Consider the following 25,289-nt stretch of genomic DNA (forward strand, 5'->3'; position numbering starts at 1 on the left):
TTTGAATTCAAATTTTAACTTCGAGAATCGATATATCTCGAGTAATAAAACGATCTGTCAGTGGGGCAAGCAGACGATATTTACAGAGATCGTAAGCAAAAGGATAGTGGGCAAGATGGTGGCGGACGAGAAATTGTTTTTCTCGAAAGCTGTTCAACATTTGGCTCGATGTTTAGCCGCAATCAAACCTACACCATGGGAAAAGGTATGCATATTCTACAACAAATAATACGAATGAACAAAGTGCTGATTGTGTTTATACATGCACCGAAATTTGACATATGATCAATGATGATTAGGTTATTTCTAAGGATATGTCAGCTGATATCCTCTGACATGTCATCTTATGATATAATAGGAAGGACAGCTTTTATTAATTTCCTTCTAGGACAATTATATATCAATGGCTATTAATTAGCATCGGTTTCCTTTTAAAGAAAACGTTTTGTCATGCTTAACAGATGTAACTGACTTTTATAACAACGATTTTACGAACAAGGAATAATTAATAAGTTAAGAATGATAATAAGTAGAATTAAGAAATAGTTTTAAAGTAATAATATTTTTCTTTCGATAATATCCGCAATCATTTTGGAAGTCTTAATTTGTATGACAAGTTATAATCATGGAATTATACAGTAATAAAATTAGAGAGCTACTGTTTAAGCTTAATTAAAAAAAGAAGGCACGCTTATATTTATATTTATATAATATTTTAATTTTCTATTCAATTATTTAAATAATACCGGTAGCTTTAAAACGATATTTTCCTTTTCTAATAGCTAGTGAAGGTGTATTTATTCTAATTTAGGTAATGCAATTGTACAAATTATGCCCACAAGAAACTGCTCAAGGTATATATCGGTTGGATCAGAGGGGTCAAGATGCAACTATTGCATTAGGAATATATTTTTTGGAATCTGGTCTACAACACCGGGACCGCATACTTAGTTATCTCTTACGGTTACTGCGAGGTCTTCCCAAAGCTGTTTGGTTGGATGAGATTAGATGCTCTTCTACCGACCGTGTCCCAGTCGCAGAACGTTTTAGTTTTTGTTTGAACACATTGTTCAGTGATATTGCAGCAAGATGCGAGCCCGCGCGGGAGGAGATTATTGCTACTCAAGTAGAAATATTAGCAGTTTTAACAAATTTAATCAGGGGATACAGAGATCAAAATGGGAGCAGAGGAATGCAAGCAAAGCGTGAGTATAATTACAAAAGAAATAAATTTATTTAAGTCTAGGAATGCATAAATATTTATAACGTTGTTATTTAATTCGACGCGCATCTGGAAATATATTATTCTTTGTTCTAGTGTCATTGTGTAAAAGTATAGTTCCAGTATTAATTGGTTTAGCACGTTCTATGGGTCGCTTTGCCTGTACAGAACCACCGCTTCTTTGTCGTATTTTCCCGAGGCCAGAGGCACCGCTTACAGCATCAAGCTCAGAAACACGTCTAACATCGGATAAGAAACAACATTGTTTCTCTAATTTCCGGCCAATTATTCCACGATCCTTAAGTGGTAATCTAAATCCTCATCCAGCTATAGACAACACACCAAATCTGTTAACCGCTGATCATGAATTACCCTATGCTAAACGACCTTCATTGCAATCATACTCTTCAGTACCTTATGATCCAGCTGTGTACTTCTTTAGTCGATACGGATCAAGTTTTAACCAGTTTCCTCAGATGCGATGTAATGAAAGTCCCGAGAGAAGGGCTGGGATGCAATTTAGTGTGGTGCATCTTCAAAGTGTCCTAGCTCTAGCAAAGAAACTGCTTACTAAAGAAATTTTAACATTTCTGGATGAAGAAGCTCAACAAGTTAGTCTTCTTTCTTGTATTACAAGCTTTTAATAATTATTTTACTAAAATATTTATGTTCCGTTCAGATATATAATTCTGGTCAAGTGCAAATATTCCCCTATCGCACGTTCAATGAAACAATGAATCTCGTGATGGTTGCACTTCTACGAGAATTGTTGCAAAATCAACGTGATTTACCTACTCCTTTTACGAAGGATGTACAGGAGTTCGTGAAAGGTCTTTTCTTATCGGGTCAAACGGAATTGCAATCACGTCAGCATGACGCAAGCGAAAGGGAAGATATGGACACGAATTTTCGTACTGTAAATAGGTTTAAAGTAAACGTGATGGCTAACTCTGCTTGCGTCGATCTCCTAGTATGGGCAATCGGCGATGAAACTGGTAAGGAAAAATAAAATTACAAAACAAGACCTCTATCTACATAGGGCTCTACATTCACTTTTAGTAGTTCTGTCTAGCACAATAAAATAGTTTCATTGAAATGTTTCGCCGTTACTGGGAAGTATAGGTTTGTTACGTTATTTTTACAGTGAGAGACCAGTATGATTTATCTGCACTATTTGCAGATATCAGTTCAATGCTGATCGGCGAGGGTATTAGAATTTAGATTGTGTCGTATTTCGATTGTTTGCCCTGTGTCTAAAATAACTTTCGATAGTTTTCACTAACGAATATACCCATTGATATTGTTGGCTTCGTTTACATTCCGTTGGCTGCAAGTTTCTTATTTCACTCTAACCATTCTTATAATTCGTTAATATATACAAACAAGTAATAAAATATCATTTATTTTTTGTGCATTTCTCATCCCTTCAAAACTCTTCGAATTAACATTTATTATATTCACGAAGCACTGTGTGTATACTATAAAGGTTTTAAATTCGATCTACGCAAATGCGATTTTTTACAGGTGCTGATAGTTTATGTGGTCGTCTAGTTGAAAAAATCAATTCCAATCATGGACCAAAACTGGTGCTAGCTCACATGCCTTTATTAATGGTATGCCTTGAAGGATTGGGAAAATTAGCGCAAAAGTTTCCTAATATAGCCAGTACTTCTATTTATTATCTACGGGATTTTTTGGTGGTGCCATCGCCAATTCTTCTCAAACTCCATCGACAGCATAATGGAAAAGGTTGCTGAAATTAATCTTTTTGCAAAATACTATTTCGTGCACAATATCAACGAATATTAATGTTTCTTTTGAAGGAAAAGATATGCATGATCCGAAGCAGACAACATCGTCTATACAAACGGCTTTTGAAAAGTTACGTGATGCAGCTATTGGCAATCTCTGTATTGCTTTGGAGGCTGCACATTCTGTAAATCCAGATTGTGTACCGGCTTTAGTTGCCAGTGTCTCGAACAGACTATTCGCTGCTGATAAATGTGATGGGTATAGTTTTATATATATACATATACATATATATATATATATATATATATATATATATATATATATATATATATACATAATTTAACTCGTGAGTTTTAACACGTTGCCTGCGTAATTAAAACAATTTATTTAATGACACACAATCAAACTTTTATCCCTTTTGCCAGTCTAGGCAGATACTAGTAGCAGCCAACGTATTAATTAACTCCGTTAAAGATTTCTGTATTAGGTTTTATGATTTTTGATTTATTTTTAATATTTTTAGCGATTCTGACGAGAGATCAAATAGTGAGTTAATTTCCAAAAACATAGTAATCATGTTGGGACATGTTGCCGTTGCGTTGAAAGACACACCAAAGACTATGCGCACGATATTCCCATTTTTTCAGCAATTATTTTGCCGTACGCCGAGCGATCTTGATTTTCTAATCGTCGATCAGTTAGGATGCATGATAATCGCAAAATGCGAGTCAAAGGTTGAGTTTTGAATTTATGACGAAAGACGACTGCACTAATTGAAATGATACTCCTATATGATCACTGTACAACAAGCGAACATATTTTTTCTTTCTTTTTTTCAGATTTACGAAGGGATAATGCAAATGTTCTCTATGTCGCTAGGCTCAAGTACTGCTACGTACGCCGCAAACGACGATCGTAAACAGTATTGTCACGTAGCTAAAGCAGTTACGAACGCTCTTGCAAATATAGCAGCTAATTTGCAAGGTGAAACAGACTTGGACGATTTGTTGCTTCATTTGCTTGAGGTTTTCGTTCAGCTAGGATTGGAGGGTAAACGTGCCAGTGACAAAGTATCGAGCAATGTTACTGCCACGGTAATTAAACATATCAATTAGAATAATGAAGACGGACTTCTACGGTTCTCAATCGTAATTTTCATATTTCTTACTAGAAAGCAGCAAGATGTGCAGGAAATTTGGGTGTACTTATCCCAGTAATTGCTATATTGGTACGTCGGTTACCGCCAATCCGACATCCCCAGAAGAGGCTTCTAAAACTCTTCAAAGATTTCTGGCTTTATTGCGTTGTAATGGGATTTGCTGGCGATCAAGCATCGAGATTATGGCCTGCCGAGTGGTATGAAGGAGTCAAGGAAATTGCTGTAAAATCACCTTATCTCATTTCACAGACCAGTGCTCGCCTTGAAATGAGAGAATTGCAATATACTTCAGTTGTTCGTAACGACAGCGTTTCATTAAATGAATTACAAGAATTGCGAAGCCAAATACTAAAACTGACTACTAGGTAAATATTTTTCAATGGCCCGAAACGATTTATCCTTTATTGAATATAGTACACAAGTAGATTTTATAATAAGCATGATATTTTTCTGCAGAACCAATGACATATCCCAATATGTAACAAAATTACAATTTGCTCAGTGCACGTATTTGTTATCTGTTTACTGGTTGGAGACATTAAGGGTGGCAAACAACCCTGATCCGAGTTTGCAGCCAATCATGGAATATTTGTGCGATACCGATTTACAAAAAGAAAAGAGTGGCATGTGGCAGTGCATATGCTGCGTTGCTGATTCCGTTTTTGTGAAATTTAAAGATGTAATGCAGCGAAAACCGAAAGATGAGAGACGGGAGAGGGAACTCGAAAACCATGCTCAATTTCTTCTGGTGCATTTTAACCATGTACATAAGCAGATTAGACGAATAGCTGATAAATATCTCAGTGCTTTAGTAGATGCGTTCCCGCATCTTCTATGGAATTGCAAGGTGCTTTGGAGTATGTTAGATATATTACAGGTATGTGTCTATATATACATATACGCGTATATATGTATTGCACCGCCGTCTTCGATCGAGCTATTGTAATTATTTATTTTTATAGATTTTATCATTTTCTTTACAAATTGACCCGAATGAAGAGACACCAATTTTAAGGATACCCGGTACACCGTACAGTATTCAACTTATGGATACGCTCGATGCAAGAGAGGTATTACGAACTATTATCATGTATGTAAATTAATCAAGAATTAATTGCCAATTTGTGTGTAACGTAGATTATTGTGAAAGATTTTACCGCAAGATGTAAGGGTATAGTACAAGAAGCTATGAAGTGGGCACCCCAAGCCACCAGATCGCATTTACAAGAATATGTCAACCAAATACCATCCTCGGGAATGAAACACCATTCTGGCCTATGTTTATCCACAGATTCGGTCCTTGAATTTGTGGATCTCGCAGTACCTCAATCAAATCTGCCGAATGTAAAATTGTTTCATGTAGTATTGAATTTCTTTAAACGTTTTGATATTACGTAATACTTCGTTCATAGACTAATTCATTGGACAAACGACCCCGTGGTCCAAAAGGAGCTAGCGCATGGCTTTTGTCAATGATGTCTACGCGGTCACGATATGCTGGAGAAATAGCGGGAATGCTCTCTTTAGCGGAAACAGAATTCTCAACTACAGAAATATCTTTCGAAGAGAGTAGAAACAAAGTGATCGATCTGTTGATCGATGCCGTTTGGATGGCCTGTCGTTCTCGTAACGATGTCAAGCATCGCAGTGCACTTTGGCGTGCTACTGCGTTATTAATCTCAATGCCGGGTAAATTATAATTCCTTGCAATTGACTCTTCTTTCATTCATATTTTCGATTCTTTTATCCGATTTGTATTTTCAGGAATACACAGACGTTTGTTGCATACAGTAGCTTCGTCGCAGATAGAATTATTTACCTCCGCGGTCATGGTCACAGCTGTCGAATGTTGGCAATGGATTCTTACTATTCGTCCGGATTTGAAGTTGCGCTTTTTGCAAGAAATGCTTGTCGCATGGCAATACACTGTCGACAAGAGAATGGGCCTATTTGCACCGGATGAAGAAGAAGTCAGTCCACTGGCGGTATACGAAGGCTGCAAACTAGGCCCAAATCCTCCGCAAATAAAGCCCCACGAAATTTGGGTTACTTTTATTGTGGAACTAATTGAAACTGCTAAGTATTGTTGTCAAGAAACCGTCGACATGATCGTTACACTGCTACACCGGTCGCTGCCAATGACCGTAGGTGCTTCTGGCGAAGAACCTGGAATGAGTCGTCATGTTGCCGCGGTTGGTGTGCGCTTTAAGTTACTCTCTTGTGGACTGCTTCTCCTCCAAGGAGATATTTTGCCAAGGTACCGTGAAGAATGATGTGATAACGTGTGATAAATGAACAGAATCTCGATAACGAATTTCGTTCGCAGGACTTTAAGTAAAAATGTATTACGTGAACGCGTCTACTGTAATTGTTTGGACTATTTCTGTCGGGAACGTCAAGTGCCCACTCAAGAACTCGAACAGCTAAGAGAAGACTTGGTGACGCTTATACGCTTTTGGCAGGTAATTCCATCGTAATTGTTAAAATTTTTGCGTTAGTTTCAATAGGCAGTGCCATTTAAGGGAACTCTTCTTTAATATGATAGCGTATTTTTTCAATCGCTAGTTCTATTTTTAGATATTTGAAAGATCTACTTCATCTAGTTTATTTCCGACAGGTCATGCACAGTGACAAAAAGTATTTGGTAATGACTGGAAATGAGGGCGAATTTGAGATGTTAACGCCTCAGTATACAACTGGCAGTTTTGTGCATAGCGAGACAATGGTCTCTTTGAATACAGGTTTAGGTTCAACGGGTAGCGAATATTCGAAACCGTCGTCAAGCGTATGGATTAATACGGTACCAATGTCAACCAGTACCAATACTCTCGGTAAACGCAGTAACCGTAGTAAGCGTGTTATGAATGCCAATGTTTTTGTAAAAGATTACATTAAGAAAAGGAACCTGATTTTGGAATTGCTAGCAGTCGAAATAGAAATGCTACTGGTAAATCTGATTTTATACAACTGGATACATAGAGTTAAAAAGAAAATCCACCTGCGGTTTTATTTTATATACATATTTCACGATGTGTATTAATATACACAGGTTTGGAGAAATCCTAGCGGAAGGCAGGATCTTGCACTTCCAGGTGAATCAAGTATCGCAGAATGGCGTGCTAAGGGAATGAACGATAAATGGCGCGAGTATACGCGTCTTGCATGGGAAATCAGTCCTGTTCTTGCAGTATTTTTACCAGTCCGACTAAAAAATTCGGAAATCATTATTAAAGAAGTGTGCGGGTTGGTTCGTTTGAAACCAGTGCCAGTCATGCATATCCCAGAAGCTCTGCAGTATCTCGTCACCACAGATACATTACTCAATGACGTACCCGAAGTAAAATACTATTAAAATCTGATGAATAATCTCAATATTTTCAAATAGTTCCATGTTATTATGTGTATGCGTTTGTATTTCAGTTGGTATACATGTTGACGTGGGAAAGAGTGTCGCCTATTCAAGCACTGGCATACTTCTCTCGCCAATTCCCTCATCATCCGATCTCGGCACAGTATGCAGTAGAGGTGTTAAGCAGTTATCCCGCTGATGCTGTACTTTTCTACATACCTCAACTTGTGCAAGCAGTGCGCCACGATAGCATGGGCTACGTAATAGAATTTATTAAAAAGATTTCTAAACGTTCACAGGTATGCGATCGGAAATTGTCTTTGTATTAATTAATCAATATTTTATTTCAAATTTTGCATTTCTTAATCTCGCGCAGGTAGTGGCGCACCAGTTAATTTGGAACATGCATACAAATATGTATATCGACGAGGATAAACAAATTAAAGACCCAGTCCTCTTTGACGTGCTAGACTCTTTGGTGAAGAGTATTTTGAGTTCGCTGTCGGGACAAGCGAAACAGTTTTATGAAAGAGAATTCGATTTCTTTGAAAAGATTACAAATATATCTGGCGACATAAGGCCGTACCCGAAGGGTCCTGAACGAAAGGCGGCCTGCTTAAAAGCTTTGTCCAAAATCAAGGTACAACCTGGTTGCTATTTACCTTCGAATCCCGAAGCCATGGTTCTCGACATCGATTATGAAAGTGGAACTCCTATGCAGAGGTAAGCGACACACGACTTGATTTCTGTATTATTGCAGTCGTTCTCTAATCTCATCGTTATACTATTCCCAGTGCCGCAAAAGCACCATTTTTGGCGCGTTTCAAAGTACAAAAGTATGGAATCAATGAGTTAGAAAACATAGCGTTAGGAGTCTCGAACGGGAAAGCAGACATAAAGAAAGAACCAGAAAAAGAGGCATGGCAAGCGGCCATCTTCAAAGTTGGTGACGATGTTAGACAGGATATGTTAGCCTTACAAGTGATCAGTATTTTCAAGAATATATTCCAGAAAGTTGGACTGAATCTATTTTTGTTCCCGTATAGAGTAGTGGCAACAGCGCCTGGGGTAATTTATATATATTTTTGAAACGTTATTCTGCATCGCTGCTTAACAAACGACTCTCTGATAAGAAACATTGTAACATGTTTCAGTGTGGTGTCATAGAATGTGTACCAAATGCGACGTCACGCGATCAATTAGGTCGTACTACAGATATCGATATGTATCAATATTTTATTAAACGTTATGGAGATGAAACGAAAAAAGAATTTCAAAATGTGCGTCGCAACTTTGTTAAATCTATGGCTGCTTATAGCGTCATTACGTATCTCTTGCAAATCAAGGATCGCCACAATGGCAACATTATGCTGGACACGGAAGGTCATATTATACATATCGATTTTGGATTCATGTTTGAAAGTTCACCAGGTGGTAATCTGGGCTTCGAGCCTGATATTAAGTTGACCGACGAAATGGTGCTTGTTATGGGAGGAAAAATGGAGGCCGCGCCCTTCCGGTGGTTTATGGAGCTGTGCGTACAGGCTTTCCTAGCAGTGAGGTAATTGCTTTTATAATATATGAAACTTTTGTGTCGATAATGTTAAAAAGCTGTTATATGTGTAATATTGTTTTCCCTTCGTAGGCCGTACCAAGATGCAATCATTTCTTTAGTTTCTCTTATGCTTGACACGGGTCTGCCCTGTTTCCGTGGACAAACGATAAAATTATTGCGTAGCAGATTCGTGCCTACGGCCATTGATCGCGAAGCTGCGGCCTTTATGCTCAATGTAATACGTAGCAGCTACCTCAATTTCCGTACAAAAACTTACGACATGATACAGTATTATCAGAATCAAATTCCTTATTAAATTATATGTTGTTCGACAGATTTCCGTTGTCGATTGTTCGTCCACAACGGAGAAATTCATTGTTTCTGCAAAGAATTGTTAAACGAGTACACCGTGTATTATATTGTTAGATATAGCAGTACTTAATCTGCTATTTGTACAAACCTCTCAGTGTCAATGTTACAACCTAAACTCACCGAAATTTTATGGAAGCATTGTGCTCTCTGTATGTATGTAATAATGTATTATAAACCCAACAAATTATAGTATACGCCTGCCGATCGCAGGAGATGTGTATATGAAAACATTCCTCTGTTTATTATTTATGCACTGTTATTGATTAAACATTAAACGGGAGAATTACTTTAAAACGAAATGTTTACTTTATTTACATGAAAGTCTGATACCTCTGTGTGTATATACCTCTTATTTAACAACTATTTATTACATATTCTGTCTATACCATAACTAACATTCAATGAATACCTTTTTATATTCATGCATTCTCAGTGAATAGGTTGACATTTCCCTGGTATGAATCTTTTAGATTCGGTTATATCTTGTCTAAAATCAATTTAGGGATTATTAATGAACAAAGTGCTATGAATTATTTTAAATATTTGGCAAATTATTTAAATTCAGAAAGCCTTCTGAGCATAAAAAATTTAGATAATTACGTCGATTTGATTTGTTTTTGTATGGTTATATCAATGGGTGGTTGAACAAGCCTTCTAGCGTCGCGTGTATAGTAATATACTTTGGAAGTTTTGTGATATGGCCCACCAGGTATAGTAGGGGGAGGTTGTGTGCGCGCTGCGACAGCATCTGCGAACCTTAGCGATTGTACAACAGGTTTCTGAAATATGAATGCTTACTCGAGTTAGTTGTTCCTATTTTTACTAATATTGACATAATTGTGTACAGTTTTCTTTTCTTTACAAGCCTTATTTATACAAGCCTCCTCAAAATGTGAATGTTTTGGCAGATTGATTTATAATTATAATATCAGTACATAATATTAATATATTTATCGTGCAGTCGACCGAATGGCAAGATCTCACGAGTAATTTTTTATTACAAAGTTAATATTCTCGGAAGATATAAACATTAATAGACTTTAATTTTTTATTGCAATATATGTAAGTTTTTTGAAACTTACACACTTACTCTGTTTACACTTGCGCCAGAAAAATATTGCTAAATAATCGACAATTTTTGTTAGGGTCTTACTACGAGAAAAGAATTTGCGAAATAATCTGATATCTATGAAGTAATAAACGATCTGTAATATTGACAAAAAATTTTTCATAAAAATATCGGTATTAATTTTAAAAGTACACATAACCTGAAACGAAACAATATAGGATGTAACTTGACGTCAATTGAAGTTCTTAAACATCATTATGTTATTTTTATAAATGATACTTTACGAAATTAATATGTAAGAAATGTTGTCAACATAATTGTGTAATAAAAATACAGAACGTTACGTAATTACTAGAAAAATGAACAATATATAGATTATAGGTTACCGATTAAACATACAAGAAACTATGTACTTACACCTCGCAGAAAATTTCGAAATATACTTATTGCAGGTGTTACAGTTCGTTTTTCAACACCTCCTGGCATTTTTTAAATTATTTAATTAATCACTTGACAGTAAACAGATCCCAGAATTAATTATGAACCACTATGAACTCTAAAATCGAACGCTGTCAATGCAATGAAATCGCAACTTCGACACTCGAGATAACTGAGTAATCGATAATCGCTTGAACTCCACTTAATGTCCACTCGACCACACACAGTCCAGCGTATTTGCGAACGTGTTGTGAAACGACGATTATTTCTACAATTATTAAAATTTTCGAAAGGGACCGTTATTATTAAATAAAAGAGCCTGAGGAACACAGGAGATCGGTTGTTCTGGAGTTTTAATTTCGTACCATACTTTCACATTCAGGCGAGATTTGGGGCTGTAAACCGCAGGATCTGACGGTCCCGAGATCGTAAAAAGGCACGGACAAAGAGTTCCCGTAAGTATCGTTAATCGTTTTAATGCTGGTCTAGGTACCTACTTTCTTCTCCCGAATCGTTATTTCATAGCATTCCGATTGAAAATCTGTTTTTTCAAACAGAAAGTCTGCATGTTTATTACATGATGAAAATTATTTTGATCACAAATCGATTCGAATAATTGTACAATACCCTAATAAATAGACGGACAAATTGTCAATTTGTATGCTACGGAAATAATGGTTCCGGAGAAGAAAGTAGGCATTTAAGACCGGCAATAAAATGATACTCGATAATTGCACAGAGATTAGCGATCCCGAAGCCGAAAAGATCTATCGTGTGCCCGCAGGTATCGAGAGAATCCTTAGAATTTGCTGTACCTAGTCCAGCAATAAAACGATTAACGGATACCCGTGGAACCGCCAGGCCGGGCGGTTCACAACCATAAATCACGAAGTGCGCAGTAACGATCTGTGCAGGATTAAAGTGATCGTGGGGTTTCCCCTAGCCATATATAAACGTAGCAAGTTTCAAACTCTCTTAATTACTCGCCACTTTCTCTCTTCGTTTAGAACTGTGAGGGCAGCATTGTTTAGCTGTGAAGCGTCAACCAATCTCAGAGAAGAAGCAGTTCTATCGGTTACCCCTATTTTGGCGAGGCACCACTGTAGATCGCACACAGTGAGTTGAAACTTCAGAGTGAACAGTTCTTTTGGCCGTGACATAGCTACTGGTGAGTACACCTTACGTTCTGTGCAATTTTATATTTCGTAAATAATATTATATATTATTGGTTACTTCGCACGAGTAACTTCCTTCTTGAATAATTTATTGAAATATCAATATTTTTCGTTAAAAATGTGGTTATATTGAAGTGTTAAATATGTTTTCTTGATAACACACGTGTTAGTATTAAATCATCCATCTTTAATTTCACAGTCAATCTTTGTACTTTCCTTATTCTCATAGAGGTATTGAATAACTCTTGAAATGATTTTAAAATTACATTTTATATATTTTAGATTTAACTTTTATCGTGATATATACATATATATATCTATAATATCTTAAAGAATATTCAAATTTTATTCTTCGTGTTACGGAAATTCTCATTGCATTAAAGAAACTATTGTGTTCGTATACGTTTAAAATGTTCAAAATTATAAATTGATAATCGCAAAATTGAAAGGCGAAGTATTACGAATATTGGAAATTCATTAAATAGTGATTAACGAAGATATGAACGTACAATGACAGATAGAAAAAGAAAACAATTTTTTGTAATACAGTTTCCCATCGGTAGACAAAAATTGAATCTTTGGTTACTTGATATATTCTATACAAAATTAGAGATTACAAAAATATCTTGTAATGATAGAATTATTTACCTTGTCAGAAGCAGATGGACAAAAGAAAAATTTTTTTTTAAATATATGATAAATTTGATAAGGGCTCAGACAACAATATTATATAAAAACAAAGGGGTAAAGTGAAGGAATTTAAGACTCGATCAACTAAATTTGGTGATTATCCAATCTTCTACGTAAGGTGTGGCATGCTTTGGTTAGCTAGACATTATGCTGCATGTACAGTATAGAGTTGATGAGAAGGCATATGATCTGTATCCACATCTGTTATAAGCGTCTTCTTATCACCTTCGAATAGTACGGACAGTTTTGTATTTGGTTCATCGATGATACTTGGTAGCAGAACGTATTATAAAAATGCAAGTGCTAATGTAAATTTATATTACAACTCGCTGTTAATTGTGATAATTCTATATATTCAAGGGCAAGATTAAATATTTAATATTTATTGTACACAGTCGGTAACAATATAAAGTTATAGACAAATACAGTTAAAAGTACAAATAAAGTTATCACATTTTGATATGATACAAGTTTATCGTTGTTATCAGATTATGTACAATGTAATTCATTGTAAAATTTGTCATGTTATCATTTTTGTGTATCACTGTATACTAATTAACTGTTTTCATTTGTAGAGCAAAGATGCAGTTACACATCAGAGGTGAACACACGACTGTTGTCGAGTCGCATGAAAATGAGACTATTGCAGAAATAAAGGTATGGTAAAAAAATTGAATTATACTTAAAAATTTCAAAAAAACTGATGGTAGATCAATACATACAGTGGATAAAGAAAAATATTAAACTGTAAGGAATAAAAACTGTTTCAATATTATTCCTTATATATAATTTATACATTTTAAAACGCTTTCAAGCAATTTAAAAATATTTTAAAAAAGTTGTGGAAATATTGCACATTTAATAAATAAATAAATAAATTAATTAATTAATAAATATATATATATATATAAATAATGTTATATGCGTTGAATAGATAACCTATATGCAGCAAAAATCTGCTTTTAGGAGGAGCAAGAACGCAATATAAAACTACAAATTAATGAGCTGGCAATCTAACGAATATTTGTTGATTACCATTCGCAAAATTTGTTAACAAATATTATATGAAAGAAAAATTCAGTTTTCTTTTATCAAAAATATATCGTATTATAAAAACATGGCACATTTCTTTTTTAGAATAAAATTGTGCAGCTGGAGGCAGCAGCGAATCTAGATTTCAATCTATATTGTTCAGGACGTCTATTATCGAATGAAGATGTAGTTGGAGAACTTGCATCAAATTCTTTAGAATTAACAGTTTCTCTTCCTGGTGGTAAGCTCTTTGTTTACATAGACTAGTTTTACCATATTGTTACTCATTTAATTCATTTATGTTGTGTTATACTAATAAATATATATATATATATATATATATATATATATATATATATATATATATATAATAGTAATAGTATTAATGAAATTATTAAAATATTTCAGGTAAAGTGCACGGGTCTCTAGCTCGTGCTGGCAAAGTAAAGGCTCAAACCCCAAAGGTAATCGAGTCATAGCTTATTATTAAAATCGTAGTTGCATAATATTCTTTTGAATTTAATTTGCAATATTTTTATTATATTCTCTAAATACTTTGTATTCGTTGTACAGGTTGAGAAGCAGGAAAAGAGTAAAAAGAAGACTGGGAGAGCTAAAAGACGAATTCAATACAACCGAAGATTTGTCAATGTTGTTCAAACTTACGGCCGGCGACGTGGACCAAATGCTAATCCTAACTCGTAATTGTATATACATATACATGTTTTCTGATCATGAAAATAAATTGAAAAGCTAAATGCGATGAGTTGTCATTTGTTACGATTAAGCGTACTTGTAAGTTCTGTTAGATCGATGCGAATATCGCGTTACGTGTTCTCGTTCTCGATATTATTTGTACGACGCAGATTAATTGCAAGTTTTATTCGTTAACTGACCATTCAATTTAGGTAGAGTCCGCTGTCGTAGCAGATTCTTGTTTGTTTTATTCGAAGTGAGAAAATCCTTTCAATCTATAATCTCTTTTACAATCTCGCCACTTTAGTTTTCTCCTTGTATACAACTAGAAAATTATATATATATATATGTATACATGTGGTATAAACTTCTGGTCAGCTTGTAACATTATCTTCTTATATATCATCATCATCATTAAATCATTATATTATAATCTGTATTCCTTTAGTTTTCTAGCTTATTTGTACTATATAGTTTACTCTTAGTCTTATCACGTTTCCGTTTCTTTTGACTTTTGACTTTTTCCTTATTTGGGTCTGGTAGATACCTACTTATTGACTTATCGTACCGCAGCGTTTTCTAACAGAGTCGGTAATTCAGCACTTGAGACAAAAAAAAGAAAGCATTGCATGCAATGTTCGTGGATTTTGGTTGAATTTTTACGTCGTTACGACAGTTACCATGGTAGACGAAAATTCCTAAGACGATTTGTCTATTCTGTAGCTCGTCTGTGGTTTAACAAGTTTGCGCAGTGCACGAAGCTTCGTGCGGATGATGATTCGTACGGTTGCCGTTCGAGGGCGCCACCGTTCAGTTTTCTCGCTTTGGGAGGCTTTATTTCTTAATCGTACCGTACACAATTTCGAAATTACACGTGTCATCGATATTTCTGCATCGGTAAATTAATTTGAAATATTTTGTTATCTTCTCGGAGAACCTATATTATATCGTAAATTATATTATCAGCGACATTCGCCAACGTACGTCCTCGAAGTACGTATCTCGTTTTTGTCTATCTCTACGGAGTATGTACAAGGGATGAAGAGCAGCGTCGACTCGATTTGTTTTCTCGGATGCCAGTTGTATAAGAAAGGCTGGTTGTGTCGGTGATGTTTTATCGACTAATAAGATGTTGAAAGCTCGACGTTGCGTGGCAGACGCTTGTAACTCGGTTCACTTAATCGACTCCGTTTCCTAATATATTATCTCGTTATCGCAGCCGTACGGGCTGATGATTCAGTGGCGTGCAAGAAGTCATATCCACGTAACACAGTTGCTAGGAAGTGCACGAAAAATGAACCGATTTAGCAATATTTTATTACAGTCCAATTTTTTTCAGCCTAGAACCACGATCACGATCGACCCACCGCAGTTCGAAGTCGCCGTCGATCGAGTTTAACCGAACTATTCGCGAATATTAATATTTGATATATTTGGCACAATTACGACTATTGGTAAAGTATGCGATCCGCGTACGTCGCATGCTCGAATACTTGGTAGAACTCTGACGCGTATCGACGAAAAAATGCGCCAACAACATCTCGGGCATGGTTTTCGGTCGTAACCCGCTCGAAACCCGCTGGATCGCGATTCCGTCTTCGGCACGCGGGATTTAAGCGAGTTCTTAACGAGCTTTCGGTTACAGTTATCTGTCGGGGACCGGCTAATACCCGGGTTGGCCACTTTCGATAAAAAGTTCGCTGCCGGGCCCCTGGGCGTGGGGGGGGGGGCACCCCTGGGGTCGGGGTCGGTTTTATCGGATCGCCGAAACAGAGTTCCAGATTAGATTCGGACCGGTCCTGCGCGAGGAGTTTTTAACGCATTCGCTAAGAACCCCGAAGGCGAAACTCCCTTAAACGAGTTACGGGTCGAACTTGTTCCAACGGACGCAACGCCGGCCTCCGTCCCTCTCGGGTACCCGCGCACACCTTGACACCCCTCGCGTTCGTTCGAGTTCCCGTTTCCCTTTTACAGGAACGGACGAACACCGGAAATCGTTGTTCGTTCGTCGACCGGCGACGGTCCGAGAATCTCGTTTCGCGATACCACCATGACGCGGAAAACTCGTTTCCCTTCGCTTCAGCCGCGCGCGACCGTCTTCCTAGAACAGTTCCGAGCCGGACGATGCCGCGATCGAGGATCCGGATGCGATCTTCCGGATACGTTGGGGGCCGAGCCGAGTAAACGTTCGACGGCTTTCGCGGATCGTTCGCACCGAGGCAGGCCAGTTTTTGGGGGTCGAATTCAACGATGCCCCGTTCCATCGAGAGAGAGAGAGAGAGAGAGAGAGAGAGAGAGAGAGAGAGAGAGAGAGACAGACAGACAGAGCTCCGGCTACGAAACGCCTTTCCGTGTACGCGGCAATTATTGCGGCAACTTCGAGATCGATCGGGAAGCAACGCGTACGGCTCGAGACACCGCGATCGAGCCGTTCGACGTTGTCATCCTGACGCGTTCGAACGATCGATATTAAAAGCCGAGAAACACCGGTTCCTTCGAGATACCGTCGCCTTCCCTCCTTTCGGAAAAGCGGTTGTCGGGAATCGGCGGACCGCTTCTCCCCGGGCTGTTTTCGGCGCGAGGAATCGGTCGTTTCGAGCAGAGAACTTGCCGCCGGACGATACGCCGAACCCGCGAACGGGATTTCGAGTCGCGGAGGCACGCCGCAACCATCCAGACTCTGGACCGCGAAAGGTCGAGTTACTTTCACGCCGAGGAGTCGCGACCGCTTTCGTTCGCCACCTGTTTCACATCGACGATCGGCGAGCTCGAATGCTACGAGCGCGACGAAATAGTCTCGTCGACGCGTTGGACGTTTCTACGAGAACCGCGTCCTGCCGAGGGGCCTCGTCGAGACCCGGATCGGTTCGGGATCTCTTTGCAAAGATCGCGATACGTCGGAGAAGCGCGAAGCGTCCTTGAAGTACACGGTTCCCGGCATCTCAACCGGGTCCTCGAATCGCGACACGGTCGCGCGATTTCACGATGCTCCTCGAGTTCCGCGCCTCTTTCTTCGACGTCTCGAGACGTCCGAGACCGCGTCGGATGCAACGACGGAGGCCGGTCGGTTCCGACCTTTGCGGCTGCCGGTTCGAGACCTTATTTCGCGGAGAGGACACCGAGGTAGGGCTGGAAAGTGAGGCGGAAAGAGAGCGGAGAGGAGAGGAGAGGAGGGAGGGAGGGAGGGAGAGAGAGAGAGAGAGAGAGAGAGAGGCTGCCCTTCGAGGGAGAGCGGCCAGACCGGTCGGCGGACGCGCGGAAAAAGGAGCAGAGGCTGGAACGCGCGATCCCGCCGCGCCGATACTTGTCACGACCCGGCCGAGAAGACCTTTGAAGATTCGAGGAAGACGAAGAAAAGGAAGACGCGGGGGACTACGGTGCTCTCTCCGCGGCGGTTGCTCCGGAGGCTTGAAAAACAGCCGGGGCATTGATACAACGAACGTGACCGGCGCACCTTCGACGCTATTACCCGCTCCGGCAAAAAGACCGCGGGGTCCTTGGTCCGCGGCGCGATAAATCGGCGCTAAGTCGAAATTACGATCCGACCGAGGGGGCGGAACGGCGGCAGCGGCGGCGGCGGTGCGTGTCCTGGCAACCGGGCCGGGGCTTAAGCCTCGTTCCGGCACCATCTGGATCGACCGGACTCTCGCCGGATACCCTGCACCCTCGCATCGATGGTAATTGCTCGCGGATGGGGCATTCGCGCGCTTTTTATACAGGACTTCCCGGCACGGACGGTTTTGTTCGGCCGCTCCTGGACAAGGCGGCTCGAACGATTCGTCCGACGGCCGTGCGGCCGATACCGCGCGATCTCGCCTCGATCCGCAGGAACTCGCTCTGCCTCTTGGCTCGACCGTGAGCCGCGACTACCTGTTACGAAACGTTTCGTAACAGGGAAACGGTCGCGACTCCTTCTTCGAACGATGGCGCGTGTAATGCTATGAGAAAAAAAAGGAAATAGACGAAGCACGCGCGAGCGGACGTAAAAATTCGAGCCAATATTGACATTCGAAATGATTTTACACGATCGATTCGATGAAAAGACGAGCGGGGAAACGAAACGAACGACGCGTGTACCAAAATGTCCATTTTCATAAACGATATCGAAATAAACGAGATTGGAAAGAAAACGTGTTCTCCTCCTCGACAGTTTTCACAAATGAAAACTAAAACCGAACTAAATTCCATCGCGTCCTACATTTTACGATCTTCCGAATACTCTGCGCGCAACGAATGCATAAAGTTTCGCAACAGCCGCAAGCGTCGATGAAAGCACCGCTGGCGAAACGATCGTCGGTGGTACCAAGGTAACTCTGCAGCCTGTACCCTGCAGCCTGCAGCCTGCAGCCTGCAGCACGGATTGATGAACAAGATAAATGCACCGACTGCCACGACCGTTGCGATCCCATAACTTTGAATCGAATATTTCATCGTTACGTTATCGACGTCACAAAATTCAGTGGCAGATGCGCGGCACCGTCGCGGTATCTACGCGTAATACGAACGAAGGGACGAAAATCGATCGAGTCGAGAGATTCGAAAATACTTCAATTCGAAATTACTCCGTTCGCGAACAGTTTCCATTTTCGGGCATCGATCGCGGATAGTCGAATAGGAATTTGTTTCTTTTCTGGAAACTGATAATCGCTGCGCGACGCGTATTTCCTATCGGTCCGCGATACCTTCGATGCGCGGCACGGGTCGGGTTCTCCGGAATTCCGGCAACTCGACCGCCGTTTCGCGTTCGAAATTTAAACAAATATGCCGGACTATTTTTTCGGACTCGTTGCGCGTACGATGCGGCAAATTAAAGAGCAACGAGTTCTCCCCCGGCCGGTCGACCGTGCGAGTCGCCTCCGGCAAGTCGAATCTCTAGCCGTGGTAAACGCGTTCCGCGATACGTTGCGTGCGTAATTACGCGGCTTAAAGTCGCGTGACGCGATAGAATGAAATTAAAAGAAGACTAGAATGGGAGGGAGACGAGAGAGAGAGAGAGAGAGAGAGAGAGGGAGAGGACGAAAACCCGGTCGCCGTATCGCCGTAAATAACCGGGGTCCCGGTGTTTCGAAGTCGTTTTAGATTGTACGTTTCGAAACGATCGTTATCGGTCAACGGTCGTCATCGGTACGGTTTACATAGCTGTCGCGTATCGATCGGCATTCCCGGTAATTACGTATTGTCCGTGGAACGCTACCGTGCCCGGTATTATGCGCGCGGGAGCACAGGCGTGCGCTCCGAACTTCTCCCTTTTGCACGCGCCCACGACGGTTTCGCGAAACGTGTCGCGAACGCGTCGGCTTTCGGCTTTCGGCTTTCGGATTCTTCTCCCGGACCGACGAGAAAAATTAGCCATCGCGGGCCTGCGCGGGCCGACGACGCGCGACGATCACCTTCGGGGTCGCTAACGAGAAAAGTTTACAATCCGTTCGCGCGTCTTTCGGTTCCGGGTTCTCCGGGTTCTCCGGGTTCTCCGGGTTCTCCGGGTTCTCCGGGTTCCGAAGGATAACGAGCGACCGAACGAATAGGGGAACGTCGATTGCTCGTTCGTAGCGACCACGGTTGTACGATCGCGTAAAATTATGTTACTTTTTCGATTATTGTACAACGAATAGGCGATGCGCGCGTCGAAGATAGCGGTACCGATTCTTTCGAACGGATTCGGAGATAAAAAGATTACGGAGTAACAGAGATTTATATTCGGTTTCCATCTCTCGAAACGGCGCGTCGCGTCGCCTCGTCCCGAAGATCGTCGACCTTGAACAAATTTCTCCGCTCGAACGCCAACGACAGGTGTTTTGGTCGAAATCTGATTACGAAGCCGTTCGGTTCCGGATCGCTTGGAATTCCTTTCTCGCCTAAGTGCGATCGTTGCGACAGCATCGACAGCATCGACGAAACTTGCGCCGAACGTTTTGTCGGGTGGGGTTGTCGGTGAGCCGCATAGATTTTCGATTCGAGAACGATCTCGAAGCGGTCGGTTCGTCGGTCCGTCGTCGACTTCTTTCTTCTCTCTCCCGTCGATCGTCACGGATCCGGTTCTATATCGAGTACGTCTTTTCGTCCGCGACGCCTTTTCGATTCTTCGATGTATCGTCTTCGTGTACAGATTTTTGGGATTCGAGTTCGGCGATCGAGAAGGTCGATGCGAAACTTCGAGCCGGCATACTTTTATCGCGCGTTACAATTTTTGCCCGATCGACGATAAAATCGACAAAATCGAATCTTGAAACTTTCATTTCGCATAAAAATTGGCGAACGCGGTAGATCCGCGTTCGAATGCCTGTGCGCGTCGCGGTAAACAGGCGATCGAGACGAGTTTAAGCCGTGATTTAACCGCGGATCGATAAGCCGTGCCTCGTTTATCGACTTCCTTGCGATCGCGTTCTCTTTTTTTTTCAGCGCGATTCCTGATAGATGGAGATAAGTTGCATTCCAGACGCGAGCGAATTCGATACGCCGATACGCCGATACGCGATGCGGTAAACAATAACGAATCGTGTCAAGAACGTCGCGCCTTCCTATCGTTTACGCGATCGTTCGAACGTCGGCCTTGTTCGATCGTTTTAGAATTTATCGAAGCGCGCTAGAAATTGTTCGCGTCGATTCTCAGACACGTTATTATCGGACCGCAGATTTTTACGCGCTCCCGGAAAATATTGGAGAACGCGCGGGAAAAAGTGTACTTTGTAAAAACAGCTTCCACGGTTTACGTTTCTCTTCGACGTACACGCGTAGGGAAACGACGCGATTGAAATTGCTTTCGCGTTGAAAAAGATGCGAACTACAATTTTAACGTATAAAATGAACTTTCGTCGAAAAATCCGCGACCGAAAATTCCGGATCGATGGAAAATTGCGAACGCGTTATCGAAAAATGGGAGACGCGTTCGACCGTCTTATCCGGGGCTCTAAGCCCTTTACGGCGACGCACCTGGTACTTAAAAAATTGAAAAGACAATTTTCTGCGACGCGGAGCCACCGAAAACTTGTTAAACGTGCTCGTAGCAACGCGTACGGTGTCTAAAAAATTAAAAAGAAGATGTTGCGCGACGGAAAAGTCGGAAAACCAAAGGGAAGAAAAGGAAAGGAGAGCAGAGACACCGACTCTTTTCGAATTCACGAGATTATTGTGAATAAATATGGACGAGATTCGCGTTGCTTCGCTCGCGAAAAGTTTCGCGCGCCATAATTCGAGATTACGCCGCGACCGAAAAGTTTCGTTAAAAAATATTCCGCATCGGAAGTTTGCAACTCGTTACACGAACAGCTCCCTCTCTTCCGTCTCTCTCTCTCTCTCTCTCTCTTTCTCTCTTTTATCTCCTCTCTCGAAAAGCGCCAACTCATTTTTCGCGCGCGCGCGCGCAAGGCAACGCGATCTACGTTTTTAGAAGGCTCCCTTTGAGCCCCGGAAAAGGTTGCGCGCGACAAAGAGGAGCCCCTTCGTCCGGTTCCAGCGACGTGCCCGAGTTTTAATAAATATTGAGACGGAGCGCGCGCCGTGGCACAGCCTCGCAGGATTATCGGCGAAGAACGAAGTTTAACGAACTTTTTAATCGAAACATTTGGTTGGATCTTGATTAACGACTCCGCACCCTGTTGCGCCCGTCCTCCTGTTTATTTCCATGCGCATTATTTACCATTTTTATCCGACCGCCGGTCGGATTTTAATAACTTTCCGACCGGCCCGAACTTTCGACGTATTCTTGTCGCCCCATGAATAAAGGAAAAATCTCCACCGAGAGAATCGCTGGATATTCTTTTTTCCATCTTTTCGTGCACCGAGAAGACGGGAAAGCGTAAACAACCGCGTACAGGGTGTCTCTCCGTAAGGTACGCGGAAGTAAACGCGCAAAGAGGCGTACGTGGCAAATTGCAAACGAATTTTCAAACGAAATTTTCTCGAGAATCGATATAATCGCGGCAGCGCCGTTTCATTTTCATTCGATAATTCTGCGAAATAGAGATCCAACGTCGTCGGGCGTGCGCTGCAGCCGACACCGTGGCGAGTCTATGATGCGGTTTTAATTGCGTACGAGTAGGAATCGCGATCGAAGCGCGGCGCGAGTACGGGCGTTGTAACGTTAACGAGAGTCTGGGCTGTTTAACCCTTTGAGGGAAAAGTCGAACAACGAGGAGCACGGTAAGTTCCAATTGGGAACGGGCGAAAGACTTTCCTCTCGCTAAATGCTCCGAAGAAGAAGTCCGGGTCGCGCCTCGTTCCTATGCAAAACCGAGGGGCCCGTTGTTGTCCGGTGTAGGCACCGTCGCAAACCAGACTTAATCCCCGCACGGCGAATTCGAAATGTACTTTTACGACGCGATACAGCCTCCGCCGCTCACCTTTTCGCTGTTCAACGAGGGCTCGACGTCGCCATCGACGGGGGTAAAATCGGCAGGGTGGGAATTTCCAGGACGATCTCTCTCGGCCCACCGTCCACGCGCCCGTCCTCGAAACACCCTACTCGCGACGACGTTCTATTTACACGATGGCACCCCTACGGATCCCGCGAGTCGACTTCTCGAAGAATCTCTGCCGGGTCGCGTCGCACCGCACGATTAATTCCCCGTGATAACGGGGAACGATTTTCGCGAGCCGCTACCAAACGCTGCTACCCCTTTCGTCCGATAGCTGGGATCGTTGCTTCGGATTCCGTGCATTCGTTGCCAACGTTTCTCTATTCCAAGTTCGATACGCTTTAAAATTTCATTACTTTTATGAAAAGTACAACTTTCTCAATAAACGTATAAGAAGAATTAGACGTGGCAGAAAGGAACGTATCCGAGAGCTTCGTTTTTCCTGCGAAACGAAAGCACTGTTCGACGTAATAACGTCAAAGGAGTATCGCTGTACCGTAGCAACGTTCGAGAACAAAAGCTTGAAATTTTCAAGCGCGATAGCGTTGCACCGTGCTTTCGAGCAGAGAAACGGAGAAAAAGAGAGAGGGGAGGGGCGGGGCGGGGCGAGAATTATTAGCAGCGTTTCGCTACAAATAATTCGCGAGCATCGATGCGCGTTCAACGCACGAAAATACGATACTTCGTAAACATTGGATTCGCTGCACCGCATCCATTGCTCGACGCCGGTCGGAAAATACGCGCGCGCGCGCATCGATATCGAGCTGCAAATTTCGGTATATCTGTGCGATCCTATTAAAGATTTTTTAATAGATCGTTTCGTTTTGTTCGTACGAGATGAATAGAAGCATGAAAGGCGAGCATAACGGAGCGGTAACCGCGCGCGTCTACGAGATTTTGTGGAATTCGCACGGCGGACGATCCGTACGGTGGATCGCTCTGAAACAAAGAAAAAAAATGGGCGGACGAAGAAGGTACGAAACGAGCGAAAACTGCGAAAAAATGGGCGTCGATTAATATTTGACGCGGAGGGACGAGAAAACACGGGCAACGAGAGAAAGTCCCTTCGGCATCGACTCGGGTCCGTCTATTACGAGAGGTATAGACGACGTACATATACTTACCGTGTCCCGCGTCTCTTCTCGGCCGTCATCCCCTAAGTTCGCCCCGTGCCGGTCTATCTAGCCGGCAATTCCGTCGGGGGTTCCGCATAATGCTTTTTTCAAGCCTGCCAGCAGGGTATCCCGGTATCCGTCCGCGAGAGTGACGCGAATTTTTCCCCCGAAACGACCTTCCATTCGTGTACGCGAATCCAGCCGGCACCCCCGAGGCGCGCTACCGTGAATTATCCGAGTGGCTTCGGTAATTCCGTCGGGAATCGTTTTGCATAATGTTAAGAAAATACTCGTAAAAGGCCGCGCCGAACGACTCCGACGAGAGCGAGTTGCCGGGCTCTCGATGCCGTTGCCGCTGCCGATCCTGTCGTCGTTATCGTCGTTGTTTTCCCCGGTGATACCGACGGCGATCGTCGAGACACGATTCCAGGATCCTAAATTTTCCGCGTCCTACGACCCGCGTTCGCTCGGATGTCCAGCGATCGCGCTCGCGCTCGCGCTCGCGCTCGCGTTCGTCGTTCCGCGGAAAACGCTTTTCGTTGTTGGCCCAAAGTTCCGCGATCCGGTAATTTCGTCTCGCGTTAAAACTCCCTGACCGCGTGAAGCTCCGCGATACGCTCGCAACCGTGCTTTCCCGATCAGCGGGTGACGCGAGACGCGATCGAAGCGTCCAGAGGCGCGGAAAGCGGGCCGGGTGTGCAACGAAGCGGCGGAAAGGTGAAAACCGTCTCGCGGAACGATGGTCGAGAACGGAACCGACGCGGCGGATGGAAACGTTTTGAGAATTTCTTAAGCGGCGAAATTCGCGACAGAGAGCGCCGGCACGCGACGCGGAAGAACTCGATTACGCCGGAGGCTGTTGGTCGAACAAGCTGCGAGTTTACACCCGAGAACGGAGAATGCGGGTCGTCGTTCGAATCCGTTCGGAATCTTGCACCCGAGCTACTTCGGATTCGAGACGCCGAATCCTCGACGGGTTCGCGGCAAAATTTGCGCAGCTTCCTACGACGATTTCTCGAAAGTCCCTCGACGGATCCAAGTTCGAACGAGCAGCGAGAATACCGTTTCGGCGAAACGCGTTCGGAAAAAAAAACACCGAATCGAGGACTCTTTCCTCGGCGAATCAAATTATTTGACTGCGACTCGACTTCTCCATTTTCACGGTACGATGGCGCGCGATCTCGTTTCGACGGATCGAATTTTTCGAAGGAATCGTCCGGTCTCGCGAATCGCGGATCGCGAACAGCGAGCGGGACGAAACTGAAAAGGAGGAAAGAGTGGCGAGAGTCGAGAAGATCTCGCGAACGCGCG

The 25,289-nt window shown here is 42.3% G+C and overlaps 3 protein-coding genes and 1 long non-coding RNA gene across 5 annotated transcripts; 2 read left to right on the forward strand and 2 right to left on the reverse strand.

Moving 5' to 3' along the window:
• The first annotated feature begins 66 nt into the window (after positions 1 to 66).
• Positions 67 to 9,708, forward strand: Pi4KIIIalpha (phosphatidylinositol 4-kinase III alpha). The gene is made up of 22 exons (XM_033476845.2): positions 67 to 205; positions 812 to 1,205; positions 1,319 to 1,833; positions 1,902 to 2,217; positions 2,747 to 2,971; positions 3,046 to 3,232; positions 3,498 to 3,708; positions 3,814 to 4,068; positions 4,146 to 4,498; positions 4,590 to 5,010; positions 5,096 to 5,203; positions 5,271 to 5,477; positions 5,546 to 5,822; positions 5,898 to 6,390; positions 6,460 to 6,595; positions 6,751 to 7,080; positions 7,183 to 7,470; positions 7,554 to 7,781; positions 7,859 to 8,205; positions 8,277 to 8,550; positions 8,637 to 9,043; positions 9,128 to 9,708. The coding sequence occupies exons 1-22, from the start codon at positions 116 to 118 to the stop codon at positions 9,351 to 9,353; spliced, it is 6,288 nt and encodes a 2,095-aa protein (XP_033332736.1). The 5' UTR covers positions 67 to 115; the 3' UTR covers positions 9,354 to 9,708.
• Positions 9,693 to 11,107, reverse strand: LOC117224136 (NADH dehydrogenase [ubiquinone] 1 alpha subcomplex subunit 7). Its single transcript, XM_033476847.2, has 3 exons — positions 10,896 to 11,107; positions 10,010 to 10,188; positions 9,693 to 9,896 (listed from the first exon to the last, which is right to left on the reverse strand). Exons 1-3 carry the CDS (start codon positions 10,962 to 10,964, stop codon positions 9,839 to 9,841), a joined length of 306 nt encoding a protein of 101 aa, XP_033332738.2. The 5' UTR covers positions 10,965 to 11,107; the 3' UTR covers positions 9,693 to 9,838.
• LOC143260485 (uncharacterized) lies at positions 10,213 to 10,889 on the reverse strand. Its single transcript, XR_013034691.1, has 2 exons — positions 10,763 to 10,889; positions 10,213 to 10,677 (listed from the first exon to the last, which is right to left on the reverse strand). It is a non-coding gene; the product is annotated as an uncharacterized LOC143260485 (long non-coding RNA).
• Positions 11,108 to 11,224: 117 nt separating the features above from the next.
• Positions 11,225 to 14,571, forward strand: RpS30 (ribosomal protein S30). Of its 2 annotated transcripts, XM_076525979.1 has the most exons (6): positions 11,225 to 11,371; positions 11,924 to 12,084; positions 13,357 to 13,438; positions 13,919 to 14,054; positions 14,222 to 14,277; positions 14,387 to 14,571. In XM_076525979.1, the coding sequence occupies exons 3-6, from the start codon at positions 13,364 to 13,366 to the stop codon at positions 14,516 to 14,518; spliced, it is 399 nt and encodes a 132-aa protein (XP_076382094.1). In that variant the 5' UTR covers positions 11,225 to 11,371; positions 11,924 to 12,084; positions 13,357 to 13,363; the 3' UTR covers positions 14,519 to 14,571. The 2 variants fall into 2 exon arrangements, with proteins under 2 accessions (XP_076382094.1, XP_076382093.1); XM_076525978.1 differs by lacking the exon at positions 11,225 to 11,371 and having other exon boundaries at positions 11,701 to 12,084.
• The last annotated feature ends 10,718 nt before the right edge of the window (positions 14,572 to 25,289 follow it).

The sequence above is a fragment of the Megalopta genalis genome, chromosome 13, assembly GCF_051020955.1.
Source record: "Megalopta genalis isolate 19385.01 chromosome 13, iyMegGena1_principal, whole genome shotgun sequence".
In the NCBI taxonomy this organism is placed as follows: Eukaryota; Metazoa; Arthropoda; class Insecta; order Hymenoptera; family Halictidae; genus Megalopta; species Megalopta genalis.

Coding starts and splice junctions, on each gene's coding strand:
- Pi4KIIIalpha (XM_033476845.2), top strand. CDS start 116: ATGGTGGCGGACGAGAAATTGTTTTTCTCGAAAGCTGTTCAACATTTG. Junction 2,218..2,746: donor GGCAATCGGCGATGAAACTG/GTAAGGAAAAAT, acceptor GATTTTTTACAG/GTGCTGATAGTTTATGTGGT. Junction 5,011..5,095: donor GTATGTTAGATATATTACAG/GTATGTGTCTAT, acceptor TTATTTTTATAG/ATTTTATCATTTTCTTTACA.
- LOC117224136 (XM_033476847.2), bottom strand. CDS start 10,964: ATGCCAGGAGGTGTTGAAAAACGAACTGTAACACCTGCAATAAGTATA. Junction 10,189..10,895: donor TTCGAAATTTTCTGCGAGGT/GTAAGTACATAG, acceptor TTCATATTTCAG/AAACCTGTTGTACAATCGCT. Junction 9,897..10,009: donor CAAAAACAAATCAAATCGAC/GTAATTATCTAA, acceptor AATTGATTTTAG/ACAAGATATAACCGAATCTA.
- RpS30 (XM_076525979.1), top strand. CDS start 13,364: ATGCAGTTACACATCAGAGGTGAACACACGACTGTTGTCGAGTCGCAT. Junction 13,439..13,918: donor AGACTATTGCAGAAATAAAG/GTATGGTAAAAA, acceptor TTTCTTTTTTAG/AATAAAATTGTGCAGCTGGA. Junction 14,278..14,386: donor TAAAGGCTCAAACCCCAAAG/GTAATCGAGTCA, acceptor TTCGTTGTACAG/GTTGAGAAGCAGGAAAAGAG.